The 19,848-nt window shown below is 41.4% G+C and overlaps 1 protein-coding gene across 2 annotated transcripts; it reads left to right on the top strand.

Annotated features, from left to right (window-relative positions):
* Positions 1 to 9,765: 9,765 nt before the first annotated feature.
* Positions 9,766 to 19,571, top strand: LOC139392347 (retinol dehydrogenase 12). Of its 2 annotated transcripts, XM_071140274.1 has the most exons (8): positions 9,873 to 9,960; positions 10,251 to 10,275; positions 10,951 to 11,085; positions 11,384 to 11,575; positions 11,976 to 12,137; positions 12,229 to 12,348; positions 17,557 to 17,761; positions 18,017 to 19,571. In XM_071140274.1, the coding sequence occupies exons 2-8, from the start codon at positions 10,263 to 10,265 to the stop codon at positions 18,120 to 18,122; spliced, it is 933 nt and encodes a 310-aa protein (XP_070996375.1). In that variant the 5' UTR covers positions 9,873 to 9,960; positions 10,251 to 10,262; the 3' UTR covers positions 18,123 to 19,571. The 2 variants fall into 2 exon arrangements, with proteins under 2 accessions (XP_070996374.1, XP_070996375.1); XM_071140273.1 differs by lacking the exon at positions 10,251 to 10,275 and having other exon boundaries at positions 9,766 to 9,960.
* Positions 19,572 to 19,848: the final 277 nt, after the last annotated feature.

The following is a 19,848-nucleotide window of genomic DNA, read 5'->3' as shown; positions in this document are numbered from 1 at the left end:
TCACCCGTTTGACGAGGTAGGCTGTGATTCGATATTAAATTAAACATGCACCGCAGGACAATCAAGGTAACTACACATGGTTGATAATATTACTAGTTTAACTAGTGATTATGTTATTAACATTGATTGGTTTTTATAAGATAAGTTTAATGCTAGCTAACTTATCTTGGCTTCTTGCTGCACACGAGTAACAAGTGGTCAGTCAGCCTGCTACGCAGTCTCCTCGTGGAGTGCAATGTAATCGGCGTCCAAAAATGCAGATTACCGATTGTTATGAAAACTTTAAATCAGTCGACCTCTACTCTGCATATCTTAAATTGACGTACAGTCATAATCAAAGTAAGCATACGCTGATTAAAACAACTGGTTTTCTGAGCAATCTTTTGAAATTTTAGGACAAGCAAACGCCTTAATCAGCATTCTAGATTTGCATTTGATCTGCACATAGGCTTGCACGAGTGTCACACCCTGACCATAGAGAGCGTTTTATTCTCTATGTTGGTTAGGTCGGGGTGTGACTAGGGTGGGTCATCTAGGTGATTATATTTCTGTTGGCCTGGTATGGTTCCCAATCAGAGGCAGCTGTTTATCGTTGTCTATTATTGGGGGGGTAAATCCTATTTAGGCAGCCATTTCCCCTTTGTGGGATCTTGACTATGTTAGCACTATTGTTAGCTTCACGTTTCGTTTTGAGAATGATTGTTTTTGTTTTGCTGTTAGTTTCACCTAGTAATATATGTGGAACCCAGATCACGCTGTGCTTTGGTCCACTCATTATAACGATCGTGACAATGAGCTTCCTTCTTTTGCGCGAGTGAAGTTAGTTTTTCTGAACTAAATGTGGATCTTTGAAATACAGACTGTACAAAACATTAGGAACACGACAGACTGACCAGGTGTATCCAGGTGAAAGCTGTGATCCCTTACTGTTAAATTCACTTCAATCAGTGGTTCCCAAACTTTTTAATAGTCCTGTACCCCTTCAAACATTCAACCTCCAGCTGCGTACTCCCTCCAGCACCAGGGTCAGCGCACTCTCAAATGTTGTTTTTTTGCCATCATTGTAAGCCTGCCACACACACACACACTATATGATACATTTATTAAACATAAGAGTGGGAGTTGTCGTCACAACCCGGCTCGTGGGAAGTGACAAAGAGCTCTTATAGGACCAGGGCACAAATAATAATGTTGCTCTTTATTTAGCCATCTTACATATAAAACCTTATTTGTTCATCAAAAAATGATAACTCACCACATGTTAATGACAAGAATACATGACAAGAATACACATAACTCTGCAGTGTTGGGTTGTATTGGAGAGAGTCTCAGTCTTTAATCATTTTCCACACACAGTCTGTGCCTGTATTTAGTTTTCATGCTAGTGAGGGCCGAGAATCCACTCTCACTTAGGTACGTGGCTGAAAAGGGCATCAGAGTCTTAACAGAGCAATTTGCCAAGGCAGGATGCTCAGAGCGCAGCCCAATCCAGAAATCTGTCTGTGGCTTCTGATTACATTTTCACAGAACCGCTTATTGCAATTTCGATGAGGCTCTCTTGTTCAGATATCAGTAAGTGGACTGGAGGCAAGGCATGAAAGGGATAACAAATCCAGTTGTTTGTGTCATCCGTTTCGGGAATGTATCTGCGTAATTACGCACCCACATTTGCACCCGCTATATCACATTTGACATTGTCCGTAAGCTTGAGTTCGTTTGCACAACAAACAAAAAAATCATACAATGATGGAAAGACCGGTGTGTTGTCCTTGTTAATGCAGACAGAGAAGAGCTCCAACTTCTTAATCATAGCCTCATTTTTGTCCCACACATCAAATATAGTTGCGGAGAGTCCCTGTAATCCTAGATTAAGATCATTCAGGCGAGAAAAAACATCACCCAGATAGGCCAGTCGTGTGAGAAACGTATCATGCACGCGGTCTGACAAGTGAAAATGACGGTCAGTAAAGAACTAAGCTCGTCTCTCAATTTTTAAAAACGTGTCAATACTTTGCCCCTTGATAACCAGCGCACTTCTGTATGTTGTAGAAGTGTTACATGGTCGCTGCCCATATCATTGCATAGTGGAGAAAATACACAAGAGTTCAGGGGCCTTGCTTTAACAAAGTGAACCATTTTCACTGTACTGTCCAAAACATCTTTCAAGCTGTCAGGCATTCCCTTGGCAGCAAGAGCCTCTCATGGATGCTGCAGTGTACCCAAGTGGCGTCGGGAGCAACTGCTTTCATGCACGTTACCGCTCCACTATGTCTCCCTGTCATGGCTTTTGCGCCATCAGTACAGATACCAACATGAGCAGCAGCTACGTTTGGTTACATACGGACCATTAGTGGAATTCCTGTGAGAGGGTAACAGTTAATGTGATTGGATGGTAATTATTTGAATAGGCTACCTGTATTTGACATTGTGTTGTTATTTCGCTGAACACTAGATGGTTTCATTTTATTTTTGGCAGTGAAATGAGCCCCCCCCTCTGAATTTTTTTTGAAAAAATAAATAAAAAACTCACCCAAATGTATAGCCCCGTTGGAAAACATAAATGGACTGTTTGAAAATGTGAAGAAACATTTTAAATTGGCGTACCCAGACAGTATTGCGCATACCCCCTTACCCCAGTTTGGGAATACCTGGTGTAGATGATGGGGCGAAGACAGTTAAAGAAGGATTTTTTAGCTGTGAGACAATTGAGAAATGGATTGTGTATGTGTGCCATTGAGGATGAATGGGCAAAATCTGACATTTTCTGCATTTATCAAAGTTCTATCCCGAACCCTGATTTCAGATGTGTCAACCAGAAACGTGCTGCTGCTCATCAGCAATCTACTAAGAACAATCCCTCCATCACTAGTTCATATATACATTTTTGATGTAGAACAAACATGATTCTGAATGTCAGAGAAGCATGTCTGTGTACCTGTGTGGTGAATATGATGTTCTTCCCAGTGGTGCTGCTTGTGCTAGGCATCATAGTGGCCGGCATCTGCAGCACCTGAGGCATGGAGGTCTGAAGAGGCTGCAGCACTTGAGTCAGGGCCACTGGTTTGGGTAGTAATGGTGCTGCAGAGATGGGCAAAAGTCAATATACTCCCTATGAGGCTTAAACATGTTGGTTGCATGTGTCCATTGAAACATGTTTTATGCTACAGGTCAGTAAGTCAACAAAAAATAAATTAAGTCAAAACAGTTGCCAAGCGTATGTGTAACTGCCAAAATAATGGAAACACTTGAGTAACTGAGGGATAGAGTATACTGTTAAAGAAATATAAACGCAACATGCACAATTTCAAAGATTTTACTGAGTTACAGTTTTATATATAATTAGTTGATTGAAATAAATTAATTAGGCCCTAATCTATGGATTTCACATGACTAGGCAAGGGCGCAGCCATGGGGGGGCCAGGCCCATCTACTGGAAAACAAAAACCAGCCAATCAGATAGTTTTTCACAACAAAAGGGCTTTAATTACAGACAGAAATATTCCTCAGCACCCCCCCAGACAATCCCACAGGTGAAGAAGCTTGATGTGGAGGTCCTGAGCTGGCGTGATTCCACACAGTCTGCTGTTTTGAGACTGGTTGGACATACTGCCATATTCTCAAAAAAAATGTTGGAGGCTTATGGTAGAGAAATTAACATTCCTGCAGTCAGCATGCTAATTGCACGCTCCCTCAAAACTTGAGACATCTATGGTATTGTGTGACAAAACTGCATATTTTAGAGTAGCCTTTTATTGTCTCCAGCACAAGGTGCACCTGTACATTTATCATGCTGTTTAATCAACTTCTTGATATGCAACACCTGTCAGGTGGATGGATTATCTTGGCAAATGAGGAATTCTCACTAACAGGGATGTAAACAAATGTGCACAAAATTTGAGAGAAATTAGCTTTTTGTGCACATGGAACATATCTGGGAACTTTTATTTCAGCTCATGAAACACCACTTTACATGTTGCATTTATATTTTTGTTCAGTATATACTGAAGGCAGGTGCTTCCACACAGGTGTGGTTCCTGAGCTAATTAAGCAATGAACATCCCACAATGCTTAGGGTCATGCATAAAAAGGCAGCCAATATTTAGGCTACCATGGCTACGCCCCCATAGGGTGACAATGGACCCACCCACAGGTCACTGAATGGTTAGATGATTATGAAAACAATGTAAACCATATGCCATGGCCGTCTCAGTCACCAGATCTCAACCCAATTGAACACATATGGGAGATTCTGGAGCAGTGCCCAAGATAGTATTTTCCACCACTATCACAAAATGCTGGAATATCTTGTGGAAGAATGGTCGCATCCCTCCAATAGAGTTCCAGACCCTTGTATAATCTATGCCAAATTGCATTAAAGCCATTCTGGCTTGTGTTGGCCCAACACCCTATTAGGACCACGTAGTTTTCCTTCATTTGCCAGTTACCTGTATGTTCCTAAAAAAATAAAAATAATATCATGCCAGAGCACTCCCCAAGGGCAGGCATGGGTTTGGTTGTGATGTTACTGCGGCGGCTTAGGTGCATCACCAAAGTGTCATCGGGAGGTACTGGGAAGGCAATTTAAAGAACCGTGAACTGACGAAGATAGAATGACAATGATACTGATGAAACTGTTGCTATTGAGTCCCAAAACATACAGAATGACATGACCGGGGGAAGCAGGTTACACTGAGTCTGCACACAGCACGCTCACCTTTACTGGGTCCCTTGCTTGTTTCTTCCATTTCCTCATCTGGGTGCTGTTGCCACGGTGTCAGATCCTCCTCCACACACTCCATGTGGAGCTCCGAGTCTGTGGCGTTGACCTCAGAGTCTGTCATATTGACGTCTGAGTCCGCCATGCTCATTACTGTAGATTAGTTGATATAATATGGATGTTATGATGATATCTATGATCATGTTTTAGAATATTGGCACATGACCTGGACAAGGCAGTGTGGCAATCATGCAAAGTCAGAAAGTGGAGCATCAGCTCTTGCTCCTTGTGTATTTTATTCGCTGCATATGTGTTGTCCAGTTAAGGGGGAAGCTGGTGTGGTTGTAGTTAGAGGAAGAGAAAATGTATGTTATTTTTATTGTCTTTACCTAATTTTGTGCATGAACTGTGTGTATAAATCCCATTAAAGATGCACAATACAGAAATCACTGTTCCATTTCCTGGATGCTAAAATTCTAATAGTTTGCTTAATTTCAGTTTGTGACAAAACAAGAATAGTGTAGAGAATCATTGTACCATCTAAACCGCTATGAAATATATTTTCCATAACCAACAATATTTTATTTTCAGCTGGTGTACAAAACTGAAAGTAAAAGGATGCAAAAACGAAACTTAAGAAGGGAAACATAGACATGCTTTCAAAGCGAATGACAGATCTATAAAAAACATTTCTATGTCAATTTGGTCTGGTCGCCCAAAAAGGTGTGAAGAGAAAATGCTGCTCATGAACACTGGTCCAAGATCAGTTTCCAGTCTTCTAATCTTCACATTTCCTACAACTAGCAATACAAACTAACTTGTCCTGGATCAGTAGTGACATTCGGATAGTGCAGTGTGCATGGCTTCCTGCAGCCCACTCTGCAACGACTCCATGCAAACAGCAAGACTTGAGCTAGCACCACTGCTAACTAGCTAGCAAGCTAACTGAGTTCAACAACTGGCAACATCTACATCTATTCACGAAGCATGCAAATTACTTACCTTGTTCACTCTTTTGCCGAAGTTAAATAAAAAGTACAACAAACCGCGGAGAAGTGAAGTGGAAAACAAAGATATGTAGATGGTAACTGCTATCGTTTTTCCCTTTTTGGCTCGCGTAGGAAGGCGCAAGAAAATCTCTACGTCACTTCCAGTTTTGATGTAGACGCTCTGATTGGCTACGATCTTAAAACAAGGGCGGGGTGACCATCTCCATCATGAAAAGCACACGATTACAACTTTTATAATGTTTCCATCTTCCAAAAATGTACTTTGTTAAACTCCTAATACACGCGCAGATATATTTTGATACATTTGTGGATGTTGTATGACTATCTCCACATCATGCATATTCAAATTCGATGCGTTTCTCCATGGTACAAGTTGTCAGGCATTTTGTTATAATGTTGCAGCCATGCATGTGAATGTCAAAATAATCAAATGTAAAAGGCTCACTCACCACTTTTGCTTTCAAAGAGTCGTTTTATCTGTAGCTCTATTTACCTAACTGCGATTACCAGAAGCAATAGTAGTATGCTAATATACCATATAGATAACATTCATTTTGTCAATCTGCCATTTCTACATGTTTTGAAAAAGTGTCTGTAAACTGCACGATCATGTGCAAGTAATACCGACGTTGCTCTGAAACGCCAACCCGCTATTTAAGGCCCACAACCGAACTACATAGCTAGTTGATATTTCTGAATGTCTTTCTTAATTTTGGGGGGGATTTGTGTATTGTTAGGTATAACGTCACTGTTGGAGCTAGAAACATAAGCATTTCGCTACGCCTGCGATAACATCTGCAAAATGTATATAATGTAAGCAACCAATAACATTTGATTTGACCTAGGCCAAACCATTAAAAAAAAAAAAAAAGTAAAAAAAAAGTAGCTAGCTCGTGCGTGGGACAGGTGTTGGCTAGATAGCTACTAGCTACCTATCCTATCATCCGACCGTTGCCCCTCCCGTTTCCGATCGGAATCTCTTGCTAGCTAGCTAACGTTAGGTGGCTGGTGTTAACTAATTTAACTAGCTAATAATCGGTATGTATCCTTGCGCACCAGTCCAGCTACCGGAGGAGGCCAGCGTCGAGTGACAACTGGGGGTATTAGCAGTGGCTAACAAACTGACCAAGCTGGTTAAAAAAACGGCTAGCTACCTAACGTTACTGTAACAATTAACGAACGTTAGCTAGCTAGTAGCTAGGTACCGGTAAGCAGAGTATTAGAGTATTTCGCTGTAACCGGCGGCGCCGGTATACATAAAGGAGCGTCCCCACTGGTAGATGATGGGTCTAGCTCAGCTAGCTAAATGACAAAATTCACATGCGCATATATTTTTTATTAGATTTTTTCCAAATTCACTAGTTACTAACTCAATATTGATTCGAGTTCAGCCTGTAGTGGCGACCCGTCATTCAGGGCAGGGGGGTGTTTAGCATGTTATTTTGGCATTAATGCTTGTCACGTATCAGTTTGCAAACAATGTAAATAAAATTCATAAAATAAAAAATCATTGAGTTAATAAAGATGCATACAAAGATGGTCTCTTTTTTTGCTTTCTGGAGTAAGGCAGTTCCAAAATTCAGGTGTTTCAGCCTAGCTCAGTACTTTCTATAGTGGTGGGGCAGCCAGCGGAAAATGTTCTCGGGAACAAATTCTACGGGGAGAGCTCGAAAATTCAAGACCTTGAATGCTGCTTTTGAGTTACATTAGAAGTGCCCATCCAAGGCGGCTCAAGGTCATTGGCCACAGATAAAAGGACGTCAAATCACGTTATATCTACAGTAGCTTTGATTGGACTGATCATGTCAACATCATACTCATGTCAACATCATACTTTCAAGATGGTCATCATCATTAATCAAGTCGACAACCTACTGGCAAATCCTTGTCATATGAAGAGAAATTGTAGATACAATGTATCAGTGTTGGACATAAACATTACAGAACAAGTTGGAAATCGCAAATTCAACAATGAGTGGTTTGGAAGGAATAAGTGGCTAACTGCAAGAATTGCAAAGCAATCACTAGCCTGCTATTCATTGAAGTGGATGTGTTGTCCAAGTCTGGGTTTAAGGGTCTCTTTTCCAAGCTTAAAAGGATAAACATTCAACATTGGCCATGCTGTCAATCATGCTGTCAAACATTGGCCATGCTGTCAATGCTGTCAAGCATGACTTCTCCCGCTTTCAAAACAACTTGGAACTGGGAAATCTCAGACTTCAGTGAGTTCAAGACAACTGGGAACTCAGAAAGAAACGAGCGCCGACTGGGAAAATACATTTTGAACGGTAATTCAACTCTGATTTTCAAGTCTGGAACTCTGGCCTCTTTCTAGAGCTCTGACTTGAAGATGATTCAACCGTGTTTTTTTTCAAGTTCCCAGTTCTCTTGAAAGCATCATAAATCCAGAGAATGCCAGACTTTGATTAAAAAATTTGCCCACAAAGGACCACCTTGCCACCTTCATGTTCAAGTGAGCACAGTACAACATGATGAGTCCAAAAATGTCTTGTATGCTGCTGCATAAATGATGTGATATGCCAGGGAGATATGTATAGTGTAAAGCAATACAAAGTGTATGTTGTGTAGTAAGCTGTTAGTAGCCCATGTGCCTAAACCTAAAAATGTGGTTCCTTTTCCCTTCATGTAGTCTAAAGTCTGTTTATAAGAAATGTCATCATCGAATATTGTAAGAGCTTTCATTGTGTGTTTATATTCCCCCTTTTATTTATCCTACGGTTCTGACTTGGTGTACAGGGAGAATACTGTAAGAACGGCCTATGCTCTGAATTCTGTCGCTGTACATTTCAAAAGTGCTGAACAAATAGTTATATTGATTATGTCCATCCTAGCTCGCTCATGAATGTCTTAATCGCAATTACGAATTGCCTCTTATCCACTCGTCATCCCCTTATGCCATAGTTTGTACATCTCAATTGTCATTAGAAACCACATGTGTTTACACAAGTTAGCCATATCAGCTATGTTTTTTTAAAGGCAGTAAATTAGGCTGAATGAACTGTTTCGCTGCCAGACAAGGCTCTGCTGATAGCCAGGTGCAGTAGTGGTAAGGTGTTGGGACTGCTGTTGGGACTCTGCTGTTGGGACAGTTTTATGTAGGCCCATAAGTTTGTGGGCACAGTTTGTCACCGTTATAGTCCAATTAATGTATTGTTTAGTGTTCCGTTGGGTTGTGTATTGGCTTTGCTGGAGTTTGCCCCACCTAGATTTACATGCTAATTTAAAACCACTGGTAAACATCAACAATATGATTACCAGATTTTTGTAGTAAAATAACTTGCATTCATTATGAATAATTAGCCAATGCAAAATCTAGCTACATCTTTTTGTCCTATTTTCCTTCACTATTACTATTTTAAAATGGTAGCCCTACAATAGGCCAGTAGGTGGCACTTTAGGTCCTACCCATACCTCAGTGGGACCTACCCATAGACTAGGTCCTTTCATGTGTCATCATAACAAAAGTTGAAGTATTAGTACACTCAAATACACAGAGAGCATGCTGTTCCCCTGAGAGACAGGGACTATGCCACTACTGCTACCAATGTCGAAATTGAGGGGGAGCAGCTGGACCGGGGCTTGGATAATCTCACTGGACCAGACAAGATCTGTCTTTAAGGTGTTCTCTTGACAAATACAGAGTATACAAAACCTTAAGAACACCTGCTTTTTTCATGACATAGACTGACTAGGTGAATCCAGGTGAAAGCTATGATCCCTTACTGATGTCACTTGTTAAATCCACTTCAATCAGTGTAGATGATGGGGAGGAGACAGGTTAAAGAAGGATTTTTAAGGTGCAACTCAAAATTAGTGTTTGGTATAGTCAGTGTTTAAAGACATCACACAATCACACTTTAAGGAATTTTCAAGAAGGAGAACCATACTAGTGTGCCATACTTGTGGTGCACCATTGACTGTTTAAGGAAGTAGTTCTGGTTTAATCTGGCTATAAGACTAAACCTCCTATGTAAGATACTTAGACCTATTCATAGCCACTCGATCTGTATCACTGCTTGTGCTGTAACAACATTCAAAGCAACACAGTTCAAGAAGAATAGCCAGACTCGCTAAGCTCGGGATTTACTAGGCTAAGTTGTCTGGTCTGGGGTAGTCAAACTGTTCTGGCAACAAGAGTTGATAAGATGTGGAAAGAGTTGAAGAAAAACCAGCTAGTCAAATACGGCGCTGTGACCACAGTGACAACCATCAGTAAGTCACAGCTCTACTGCTATGCAAGTTATCTTGATGTATTGTGGGTCTTAGATCTCCTTTCAATTACTTTTACAGTTTTCTATAATGGTAATATTGTTCTAACATTTCTACATGGAAATATATGCTAGGGGAATAGTAGCCTAATTTCAACAAAAGTTAACACTACTAAACCACCAACAAAGTATATCAAAACTGACTGCATGAAGTATGTTGTGCCGTGTTGTAACATACAGGATGTAAAAGTCTTCAGATTGTACATTTTTCTTGATTTACATGACAATCCACAGAATCACTGAAGCATGACTGACCGTGGTATGTGGTAATGCTTGATTGTAGTGTCTATTTAAGGTTTGTGATTTGTAACGTGTTCGCTCCCTGTAGCTCCAAGATCCCGACATATACTGTTATGTGTGTAAAGGCTTTACAATTGCACATACAGTATATGCTATGTTAACAATTCCTATTTCCACAAGAAAGGATCTTTTACGCAGACTTGAAAAAATGTTAAGCCAGGATTAAATCTTGTTTGGTTGAGAGATTTTAATTGTGGTAGATTAGGGCTTGTGAAATTCTTCCCATATGGAACCAGTCCAGTGCCTTTTGAACTGTTGTCTTAACAGCACTTCTCTATTAGACTGTAACTGTTCACTGTCCCTGTATCGACCATAGATGCCAGTAATAAAGGTTGTGCCCTCAGTTGCTCTGTCTTTCCCTGTCCATGGATTGATCACATTGGTGCTCCAAAATAAGGATGTTTACTCTTCCACATGTTACACATATAGTCCCAGGATTAAAAGCGATGAGTAACAAAAGTATTGTGGGCCAATGTGACCAATGAACATGCTTTCTATTCCCATGAGAGAGGTGGCCAACCTGTCAGTACTTACACAATCAACAGATAGGGTGCCTCTAGTGGAAGGTTCATAGGTCAACATAAGAAGAAGTAAGAGTGATATTTTGGCTCAGTGCCGTTTGTCTCCAAACCAGGCTATGTTTTACTGCGAAAGTGGATCGCCGGTGGGATATGCCGCAGCCGTGCCAAACTGCATGGAAGGACTGTGGTGATCACTGGTGCCAACACTGGCATCGGCAAGGAGACGGCCTGGGATATGGCCATGAGAGGTACAGAAGGCCTATGGCACTTCTCTATTGGACTGTACTCTAACTGTGTTGTGATTTACATGACCTTTCATGGGGTCCCTTTTGGACACAAACAAGTTCCAATGCAATCTGAGGAAAATGTGGATTTAAGGGCAACTGTGGGGGCTTTTCAATGGAAGGCCTGAGTGTAGGAGGCTTATTGACGGGGTGTGATAGATTGTGGATGTTGTTCAGCTGATGATAGGGCTGATCCTATATATTCTATTGGAGGGGAATGTGATGAGGGTGTTCTCAGACTGACGGTACTGCATGTTCTCAGGAGCTCGGGTGATCATGGCTTGCCGAGATCTCACCAGGGGAGAAGCAGCTGCAGCAGAGATCCGCAGTTCCACAGGAAATACTAACGTGGTGGTGCAACAACTAGACCTGGCCTCCCTCGGTTCAGTACGTCAGTTTGCTCGGGAATTCATTGCCACAGAGACCCGTCTGGACATACTTATCAACAACGCAGGTGAGACTGATGCAGCAGACTGGGGTGACAGGTTGCCTAGTGGTTAGAGCGTTGGACTAGTAACCGAAAGGTTGCAAGACTGAATCCCAGAGCTGACAAGGTACAAATCTGTCGTTCTGCTCCTGAACAAGGCAGTTAACCCACTGTTCCTAGGCCGTCATTGAAAATAAGAATTTGTTCTTAACTGACTTGCCTAGTTAAATAAAGGTTTAAAAAAAATGTGTACAAAAAAAATGATTTTACCCAACATGCTTTGAGAGCCTGAATTGTGTTGGTGTTGTCATTGAAGATCCTTCTTACTCTGGATTTGCTTTGAAATAGAGCATGTTTTTTATTGTCAAAGTTGTGGGCTTGAGCTTTTTGAACCATCCTTTAAATACTCTCCCTCTACTCCTCACAGGTATAATGCTGTGTCCCAAAAGCCTCACAGTGGAAGGTTTTGAGAGTCAATTTGCCGTCAATCACCTAGGTCACTTCCTATTGACCAATCTGCTCCTGGACCTGCTGAAAGCCTCCACCCCCAGCCGGGTCATCAATGTGTCTAGCATCGCTCATCAAGGCGGTAAGCCCATCCTGTTCAGATATTTTTGTAATAAAATAAATATAATCAATTGAGTTATATTTTTATCTGACTCTACCTCATCTTCTTTCAGGGAAAATCCACTTTGAAGACCTTAATTTTGATAAGAAAGGTTACAACTCAGTAATCGCCTATAAGCAGAGTAAACTGGCCAACCTCCTCTTCTCTAGGGAGCTGGCACGAAGGACCAAAGGTGAGGGGTCGCCTTATTACAGCTCTATTACTACTCATATACATGTAGTTAGAAATTAGACAAATTCAAAAATGAATTAACCTAGTTATGTGTAGGAAATGTATTAATGTATCTAGGGGATTTGTTACATTTCCACTGCATATCATGTTCAATGGCTAAATGTACAGCAACAAATCAAATCAAAGTTTATTTGTCACGTGCGCCAAATACAACAGGTGTGTAGACCTTACAGTGAAATGCTTACTTACAGGCCCTAACCAACAGTACAATTTCTAAGTAAAGTAAAAATAACAGTAGCGAGACTATATGCAGTAGCGAGGCTATATACAGGCACCGGTTAGTCGGGCTAATTGAGGTAGTATGAACATGTAGGTATGGTTAAAGTGACAATGCATATATGATAAACCGAGTAGCAGTAGTGTAAAAGAGGGGTTGGCGGGTGGTGGGTGGTGGGTGGTGGGTGGCGAGTGGCAGGACACAATGCAGATAGTCCGGGTAGCCAATGTGCGGGGGCACAGGTTATTCAGGCTAATTGAGGTAGTATGTACAGTTGAAGTCGGAAGTTTACATACACCTTAGCCAAATACATTTAAACTCAGTTTTTCACAATTCCTGACATTTAATCCTAGTAAAAATTCCCTGTCTTAGGTCAGTTAGAATAACCACATTATTTTAAGAATGTGAAATGTCAGAAAAATAGTAGAGAGAATGATTTAATTCAGCTTTTATTTCTTTCATCACATTCCCAGTGGGTCAGAAGTTTACATACACTCAATTAGTATTTGGTAGCATTGCCTTTAGATTGTTTAACTTGGATCAAATGTTTCGGGTAGCCTTCCACAAGCTTCCCACAATAATTTGGGTGAATTTTGGCCCATTCCTCCTGACAGAACTGGTGTAAATGAGGCAGGTTAGTAGGCCTCCTTGCTCACACCGATTTTTCAGTTCTGCCCACAAATGTTCTATTGGATTGAGGTCAGGGCTTTGTGATGGCCACTCCAATACCTTGACTTTGTTGTCCTTAAGCCATTTTGCCACAACTTTGGAAGTATGCTTGGGGTCATTGTCCATTTGGAAGACCCATTTGTGACCAAGCTTTAACTTGAGAGATGAGATGTTGCTTCAATATATCCACATAATTTCCCCTTCCTCATGATGCCATCTATATTGTGAAGAGCACCAGTCCCTCCTGCAGCAAAGCACCCCCACAAGATGATGCTGCGGGGTGGCGTTCTTTGGCTTGCAAGCCTTCCCCCTTTTTCCTCCAAACATAACGATGGTCATTATGGCCAAATAGTTATATTTTTGTTTTATCAGACCAGATGATATTTCTCCTAAAAGAACGATCTTTGTCCCCATGTGCAGTTGCAAACCGTAGTCTGGCTTTTTTATGGCGGTTTTGGAGCAGTGGCCTCTTCCTTGCTGAGCGGCCTTTCAGGTTATGTTGATATAGGACTCGTTTTACAGTGGATATAGATACTTTTGAACCTGTTTGCTCCAGCATCTTCACAAGGTCCTTTGCTGTTGTTCTGGGATTGATTTGCACTTTTCACACCAAAGTATGTTAATCTCTAGGAGACAGAACGCGTCTCCTTCCTGAGCGGTATGACGGCTGTGTTGACCCATGGGTGTTTATACTTGCGTACTATTGTTTGTACAGATGAACGTGGTACCTTCAGGTGTTTGGAAATTGCTCCCAAGGATGAACCAGACTTGTGGAAGTCTCCAATTTTTCTCTGAGGTCTTGGCTTATTTCTTTTGATTTTCTCATGATTTCAAGCAAATGGGCACTGAGTTTGAAGGTAGGCCTTGAAATACATCCACAGGTACACCTCCAATGGACTCAATTGATGTCAATTAGCCTATCAGAAGCTTCTAAAGCCATGACATAATTTTCTGGAATTTTCCAAGCTGTTGTGGTGGTTAATTTCTGTATTACCAAATGAGGAGAGACAAACTTCACACACCAGTCAGAGTTATACTTAAACTACATCTTTAATAATAAGAGCTTTCCAATAGCACTGACTTTCAATGATGCACCATCTCTAATGAACCATTGAAAGTGACAACACAAAAATACAAATATCTTTTATAGCCATGATATTATAGCCATCTCAACCTACATGACGAACAACAGATACATAGAATGGTCACAAGGTTAAGATTTGTCTGAAAGGTATCTATAATACATAGCAGACAGTTACTGCTGTGTCAACAGTTTTCATTGTATAGACCAGTGTCTGGTCCTCCTGCTCCAAACTGGAACCGTCTCACCCTGGTACGGTAGAGCACAAAAACACCAACTCATCCAATGGCATAACTCAATTGTCAACTCTTGATACTCCCAACTCAAGTAAAGCCCCTTCTCGACCCCACTCCTGGACAAGCTCACTGAGGGGAGTGAGCCTCTAGGTCATACACTATCCCAGGATAAATGCAACAGCAGAGGGGACATACAATGGTTCCAGACACTACCATACACCTCCCCCCAATGCCAAAGGAGGGAGTGACTAGTGCACAGACATTGTGGAGACAAGTAATTGGTTCCACATTAATCACGCCATCCCTTCACATGGTTTAAGAATAGGTAAAGACACATTCACATATGAAGACAATGTTCCATCCTGTCCTCTTCCCTTTCTGATATTCTGCATAGCACCAGGGATATGTGAAAGACAAGCCTGACCTCTCCCCTCTCTGGGCCCCAGGTGATTGAGCCCCAGCTGAGGGAAGAAGTGCAACTGCCAACACTAGAGTCCAAAGAAATACATTCTAATAGACAAGTATATCACATAAGCATATTATGCAGATAAGACATCTTAATTACTTATGTTACCCAACTAATTTGGATTCATCCACCACACTGTTTAAAGACACAGTCAACCTAGTGTATGTTAACTTCTGACCCAATGGAATTGTGATACAGTGAATTATAAGTGAAATAATCTGTCTGTCTGTCTGTTGGAAAAATTACTTGTGTCATGCACACAGTAGATGTCCTAACCGACCTGCCAAATTTCTTGTTAACAAGAAATTTGTGGAGTGGTTGAAAAATGAGTTTTAATGACTCCAACCTAAGTGTACAGTGCCTTGCGAAAGTATTCGGCCCCCTTTAACTTTGCGACCTTTTGCCACATTTCAGGCTTCAAACATAAAGATATAAAACTGTATTTTTTTGTGAAGAATCAACAACAAGTGGGACACAATCATGAAGTGGAACGACATTTATTGGATATTTCAAACTTTTTTAACAAATCAAAAACTGAAAAATTGGGCGTGCAAAATTATTCAGCCCCCTTAAGTTAATACTTTGTAGCGCCACCTTTTGCTGCGATTACAGCTGTAAGTCGCTTGGGGTATGTCTCTATCAGTTTTGCACATCGAGAGACTGACATTTTTTCCCATTCCTCCTTGCAAAACTGCTCGAGCTCAGTGAGGTTGGATGGAGAGCATTTGTGAACAGCAGTTTTCAGTTCTTTCCACAGATTCTCGATTGGATTCAGGTCTGGACTTTGACTTGGCCATTCTAACACCTGGATATGTTTATTTTTGAACCATTCCATTGTAGATTTTGCTTTATGCTTTGGATCATTGTCTTGTTGGAAGACAAATCTCCGTCCCAGTCTCAGGTCTTTTGTAGACTCCATCAGGTTTTCTTCCAGAATGGTCCTGTATTTGGCTCCATCCATCTTCCCATCAATTTTAACCATCTTCCCTGTCCCTGCTGAAGAAAAGCAGGCCTGATGCTGCCACCACCATGTTTGACAGTGGGGATGGTGTGTTCAGGGTGATGAGCTGTGTTGCTTTTACGCCAAACATAACGTTTTGCATTGTTGCCAAAAAGTTCAATTTTGGTTTCATCTGACCAGAGCACCTTCTTCCACATGTTTGGTGTGTCTCCCAGGTGGCTTGTGGCAAACTTTAAACAACACTTTTTATGGATATCTTTAAGAAATGGCTTTCTTCTTGCCACTCTTCCATAAAGGCCAGATTTGTGCAATATACGACTGATTGTTGTCCTATGGACAGAGTCTCCCACCTCAGCTGTAGATCTCTGCAGTTCATCCAGAGTGATCATGGGCCTCTTGGCTGCATCTCTGATCAGTCTTCTCCTTGTATGAGCTGAAAGTTTAGAGGGACGGCCAGGTCTTGGTAGATTTGCAGTGGTCTGATACTCCTTCCATTTCAATATTATCGCTTGCACAGTGCTCCTTGGGATGTTTAAAGCTTGGGAAATCTTTTTGTATCCAAATCCGGCTTTAAACTTCTTCACAACAGTATCTCGGACCTGCCTGGTGTGTTCCTTGTTCTTCATGATGCTCTCTGCGCTTTTAACGGACCTCTGAGACTATCACAGTGCAGGTGCATTTATACGGAGACTTGATTACACACAGGTGGATTGTATTTATCATCATTAGTCATTTAGGTCAACATTGGATCATTCAGAGATCCTCACTGAACTTCTGGAGAGAGTTTGCTGCACTGAAAGTAAAGGGGCTGAATAATTTTGCACGCCCAGTTTTTCAGTTTTTGATTTGTTAAAAAAGTTAGAAATATCCAATAAATGTCGTTCCACTTCATGATTGTGTCCCACTTGTTGTTGATTCTTCACAAAAAAATACAGTTTTATATCTTTATGTTTGAAGCCTGAAATGTGGCAAAAGGTCGCAAAGTTCAAGGGGGGCGAATACTTTCGCAAGGCCCTGTATGTAAATGTCTGACTTCAACTGTACATGCATGTATAGTTAAAGTGACTATGCATGTATGATAAACAGAGAGTAGCAGCAGTGTAAAAGAGGGGTTGTGGACCCCAGCTCTTTACATGGAAATACATTACAAATGGGCCATAACTTTGTGCGGGGTCAGAAAATAGATGCTCCAACACACAGGTCTACATTTAGTTGTATTTTACCATAGTTATGGATGGATTTTACTGTATACTATTATGGTTTAGCAATGCATGGCTAAAGATAAGGTAACTAATGTTTACTAGTGGATTAAAGCCCATACATTTGAGGCCTTTGTCAAAGAGTACTCATCAAGTATCATGACCTTTGCAATTACTCAGGATTCTATTATACAAACAAATAATGTTGCTTCAAAATCAGGTTATAACTGGTGTACAGTGCAGTGCTACCCTGCCACATGATGTCTCTGAATGTCCACATTCTAAGGTTAGTGGCCCTATCCCTACACTCACCCCATCAGGTACTGGAGTGACGTCGTATTCCCTGCACCCCGGAGTTATCCGGACAGAGCTGTGGCGCCACTCGCAGTCAAAGTACCCCACGTTGAGTGCAATGCTGTCAGCCCCCGCCTGGCTCCTAATGAAGACCCCCAGGGAGGGTGCCCAGACCACCATCTACTGCGCCGTCAATGAAGGGCTGGAGGAGAAGAGTGGCTGCTACTTCAGGTACCACTTTGACTTTAGCATCCCTGTATGTATAGTGGATTAACCTGAATCAGTCACTCTGTGTCTGTGTGTTTGGGTGTTAATTGGAGTTGGATGATTTACATTTACAAGAGGAGAGTATTTTGTGTGTGTATGTGATGGTTAAGTATCCCATCAAGAGTATGTTTGTACAATGTGGTGTTTATTCTGAGTGTAGACAATATAAATAACTAGGCGTTTGGGTGAGCTTTAAGTTAACATGTTTTTGTTTCTCAGTGACTGTCAGGTAAAGGAGCCAGCTCCTGAGGGAAGAGATGATCTTGCAGCACTGAGACTATGGGGTGTTAGCGCCGGGCTAGTAGGACTCATTAAGAACAACTGAACAACTCGCCTTGCAACAATACTGACATATTTTTCCATGTTGGCTCTTAACTTTCATATCAGAAGGGTAATTGTAAGATATCCTGTATTCTATATATATATATATTGTGGGAAAATACAAATGTTCTATATTATACATTGTGGGAAAATACACATTTTCTGTACTATAACCTCAGCAAAAAAAGAAACATCCTATCACTGTCAACTGCGTTTATTTTCAGCAAACTTAACATGTGTAAATATTTGTATGAACATAACAAGATTCAACAACTGAGACATAAACTGAACAAGTTCCCCAGACATGTGACTAACAGAAATGGAATAATGTGTCCCTGAACAATGGGGGGGTCAAAATCAAAAGTAACAGTCAGTATCTGGTGTGGCCACCAGCTGCATTAAGTACTGCAGTGCATCTCCTCCTCATGGACTGCACCAGATTTGCCAGTTCTTGCTGTGAGATGTTACCCCACTCTTCCACCAAGGCACCTGCAAGTTCCCAGACATTTCTGGGGGGAATGGACCTAGCCCTCACCCTCCAAGCTAACAGGTCCCAGACGTGCTCAATGGGGTTGAGATCCAGGCTCTTCGCTGGCCATGGCAGAACACTAACATTCCTGTCTTGCAGGAAATCACGCACAGAACGAGCAGTATGGCTTGTGGCATTGTCATGCTGGAGGGTCATGTCAGGATGAGGGAGGAGGATGTCTTCCCTGTAACACACAGCGTTGAGATTGCCTGTCATGACAACAAGCTCAGTCCGATGATGCTGTGACACACCGTCCCAGACCATGACGGACCCTCCACCTCCAAATCGATCCCGCTCCAGAGTACAGACCTCGGCGTAACGCTCATTCCTTCAACAATAAATGTGAATCCGACCATCACCCCTGGTGAGACAAAACCGAGACTTGTCAGTGAAGAGCACTTTTTGCCAGTCCTGTCCTGTCTATTGCGGACAGTCTGAGCACTGTTGGAGGGATTGTGCGTTCCTGGTGTAACTTGGGCAGTTGTTGTTACCATCCTTTACCTGTCCTGCAGGTGTGATGTTCGGATGTACCGATCCTGTGCAGGTGTTGTTACACGTGGTCTGCCACTGCGAGGACGATCAGCTGTCCATCCTGTCTCCCTGTAGCGCTGTCTTAGGGGTCTCACAGTATGGACATTGCAATTTATTGCCCAGGCCACATCTGCAGTCCTCATGCCTCCTTGTAGCATGTCTAAGGCACGTTCACGCAGATGAGCAGGGACCCTGGGAATCTTTCTTTTGGTGTTTTTCAGAGTCAGTAGAAAGGCCTCTTTAGTGTCCTAAAGTTATTTGGTTTTTCAGAATTATTTTTGAAAGACTGGGTCCAGAAAAAGGGACTTTCTTTTTTTGCTGAGTTTATATTGTGGGAAAATACAAATGCATCAATGCTTGTATCATGTTTTATTATAATACTGTATGTTTTGATCACATTTTTTTACTGTATTGAATTGCATTGCAGTTTATTATTGTTACAATGGTCTTCATGCTGTTGAATAGACTGACGAATGTAATAAAATTCAGTATTTTTCATGTTTAAAATTTTTACACCACAGTTATTTTGTTTAGTTAAATTACCTTTAAAATGGTTACTTACTTTAAAGACTGCAATACATTATATGCTATTTGTACATCTCAATATTTAGCAATGTGGTTCATTTGAATGGTTTGCCCTTACCAAAAAGGCGTACTCGTCTTAAACAAT

Source organism: Oncorhynchus clarkii, chromosome 32 (genome assembly GCF_045791955.1).
Source record: "Oncorhynchus clarkii lewisi isolate Uvic-CL-2024 chromosome 32, UVic_Ocla_1.0, whole genome shotgun sequence".
Taxonomy (NCBI): domain Eukaryota; kingdom Metazoa; phylum Chordata; class Actinopteri; order Salmoniformes; family Salmonidae; genus Oncorhynchus; species Oncorhynchus clarkii.
Note: the sequence above shows the minus strand (reverse complement) of the source record. Positions and strands in the feature narration are given on the sequence as shown.

Excerpts from the sequence above, each read along its gene's own strand:
- LOC139392347 (XM_071140273.1), top strand. The coding sequence starts at position 9,894 with ATGTGGAAAGAGTTGAAGAAAAACCAGCTAGTCAAATACGGCGCTGTG. Across the intron at positions 12,138-12,228 it reads TAGCATCGCTCATCAAGGCG|GGAAAATCCACTTTGAAGAC; the intron begins GTAAGCCCATCC and ends ATCTTCTTTCAG. Across the intron at positions 17,762-18,016 it reads AAGAGTGGCTGCTACTTCAG|TGACTGTCAGGTAAAGGAGC; the intron begins GTACCACTTTGA and ends TTTGTTTCTCAG.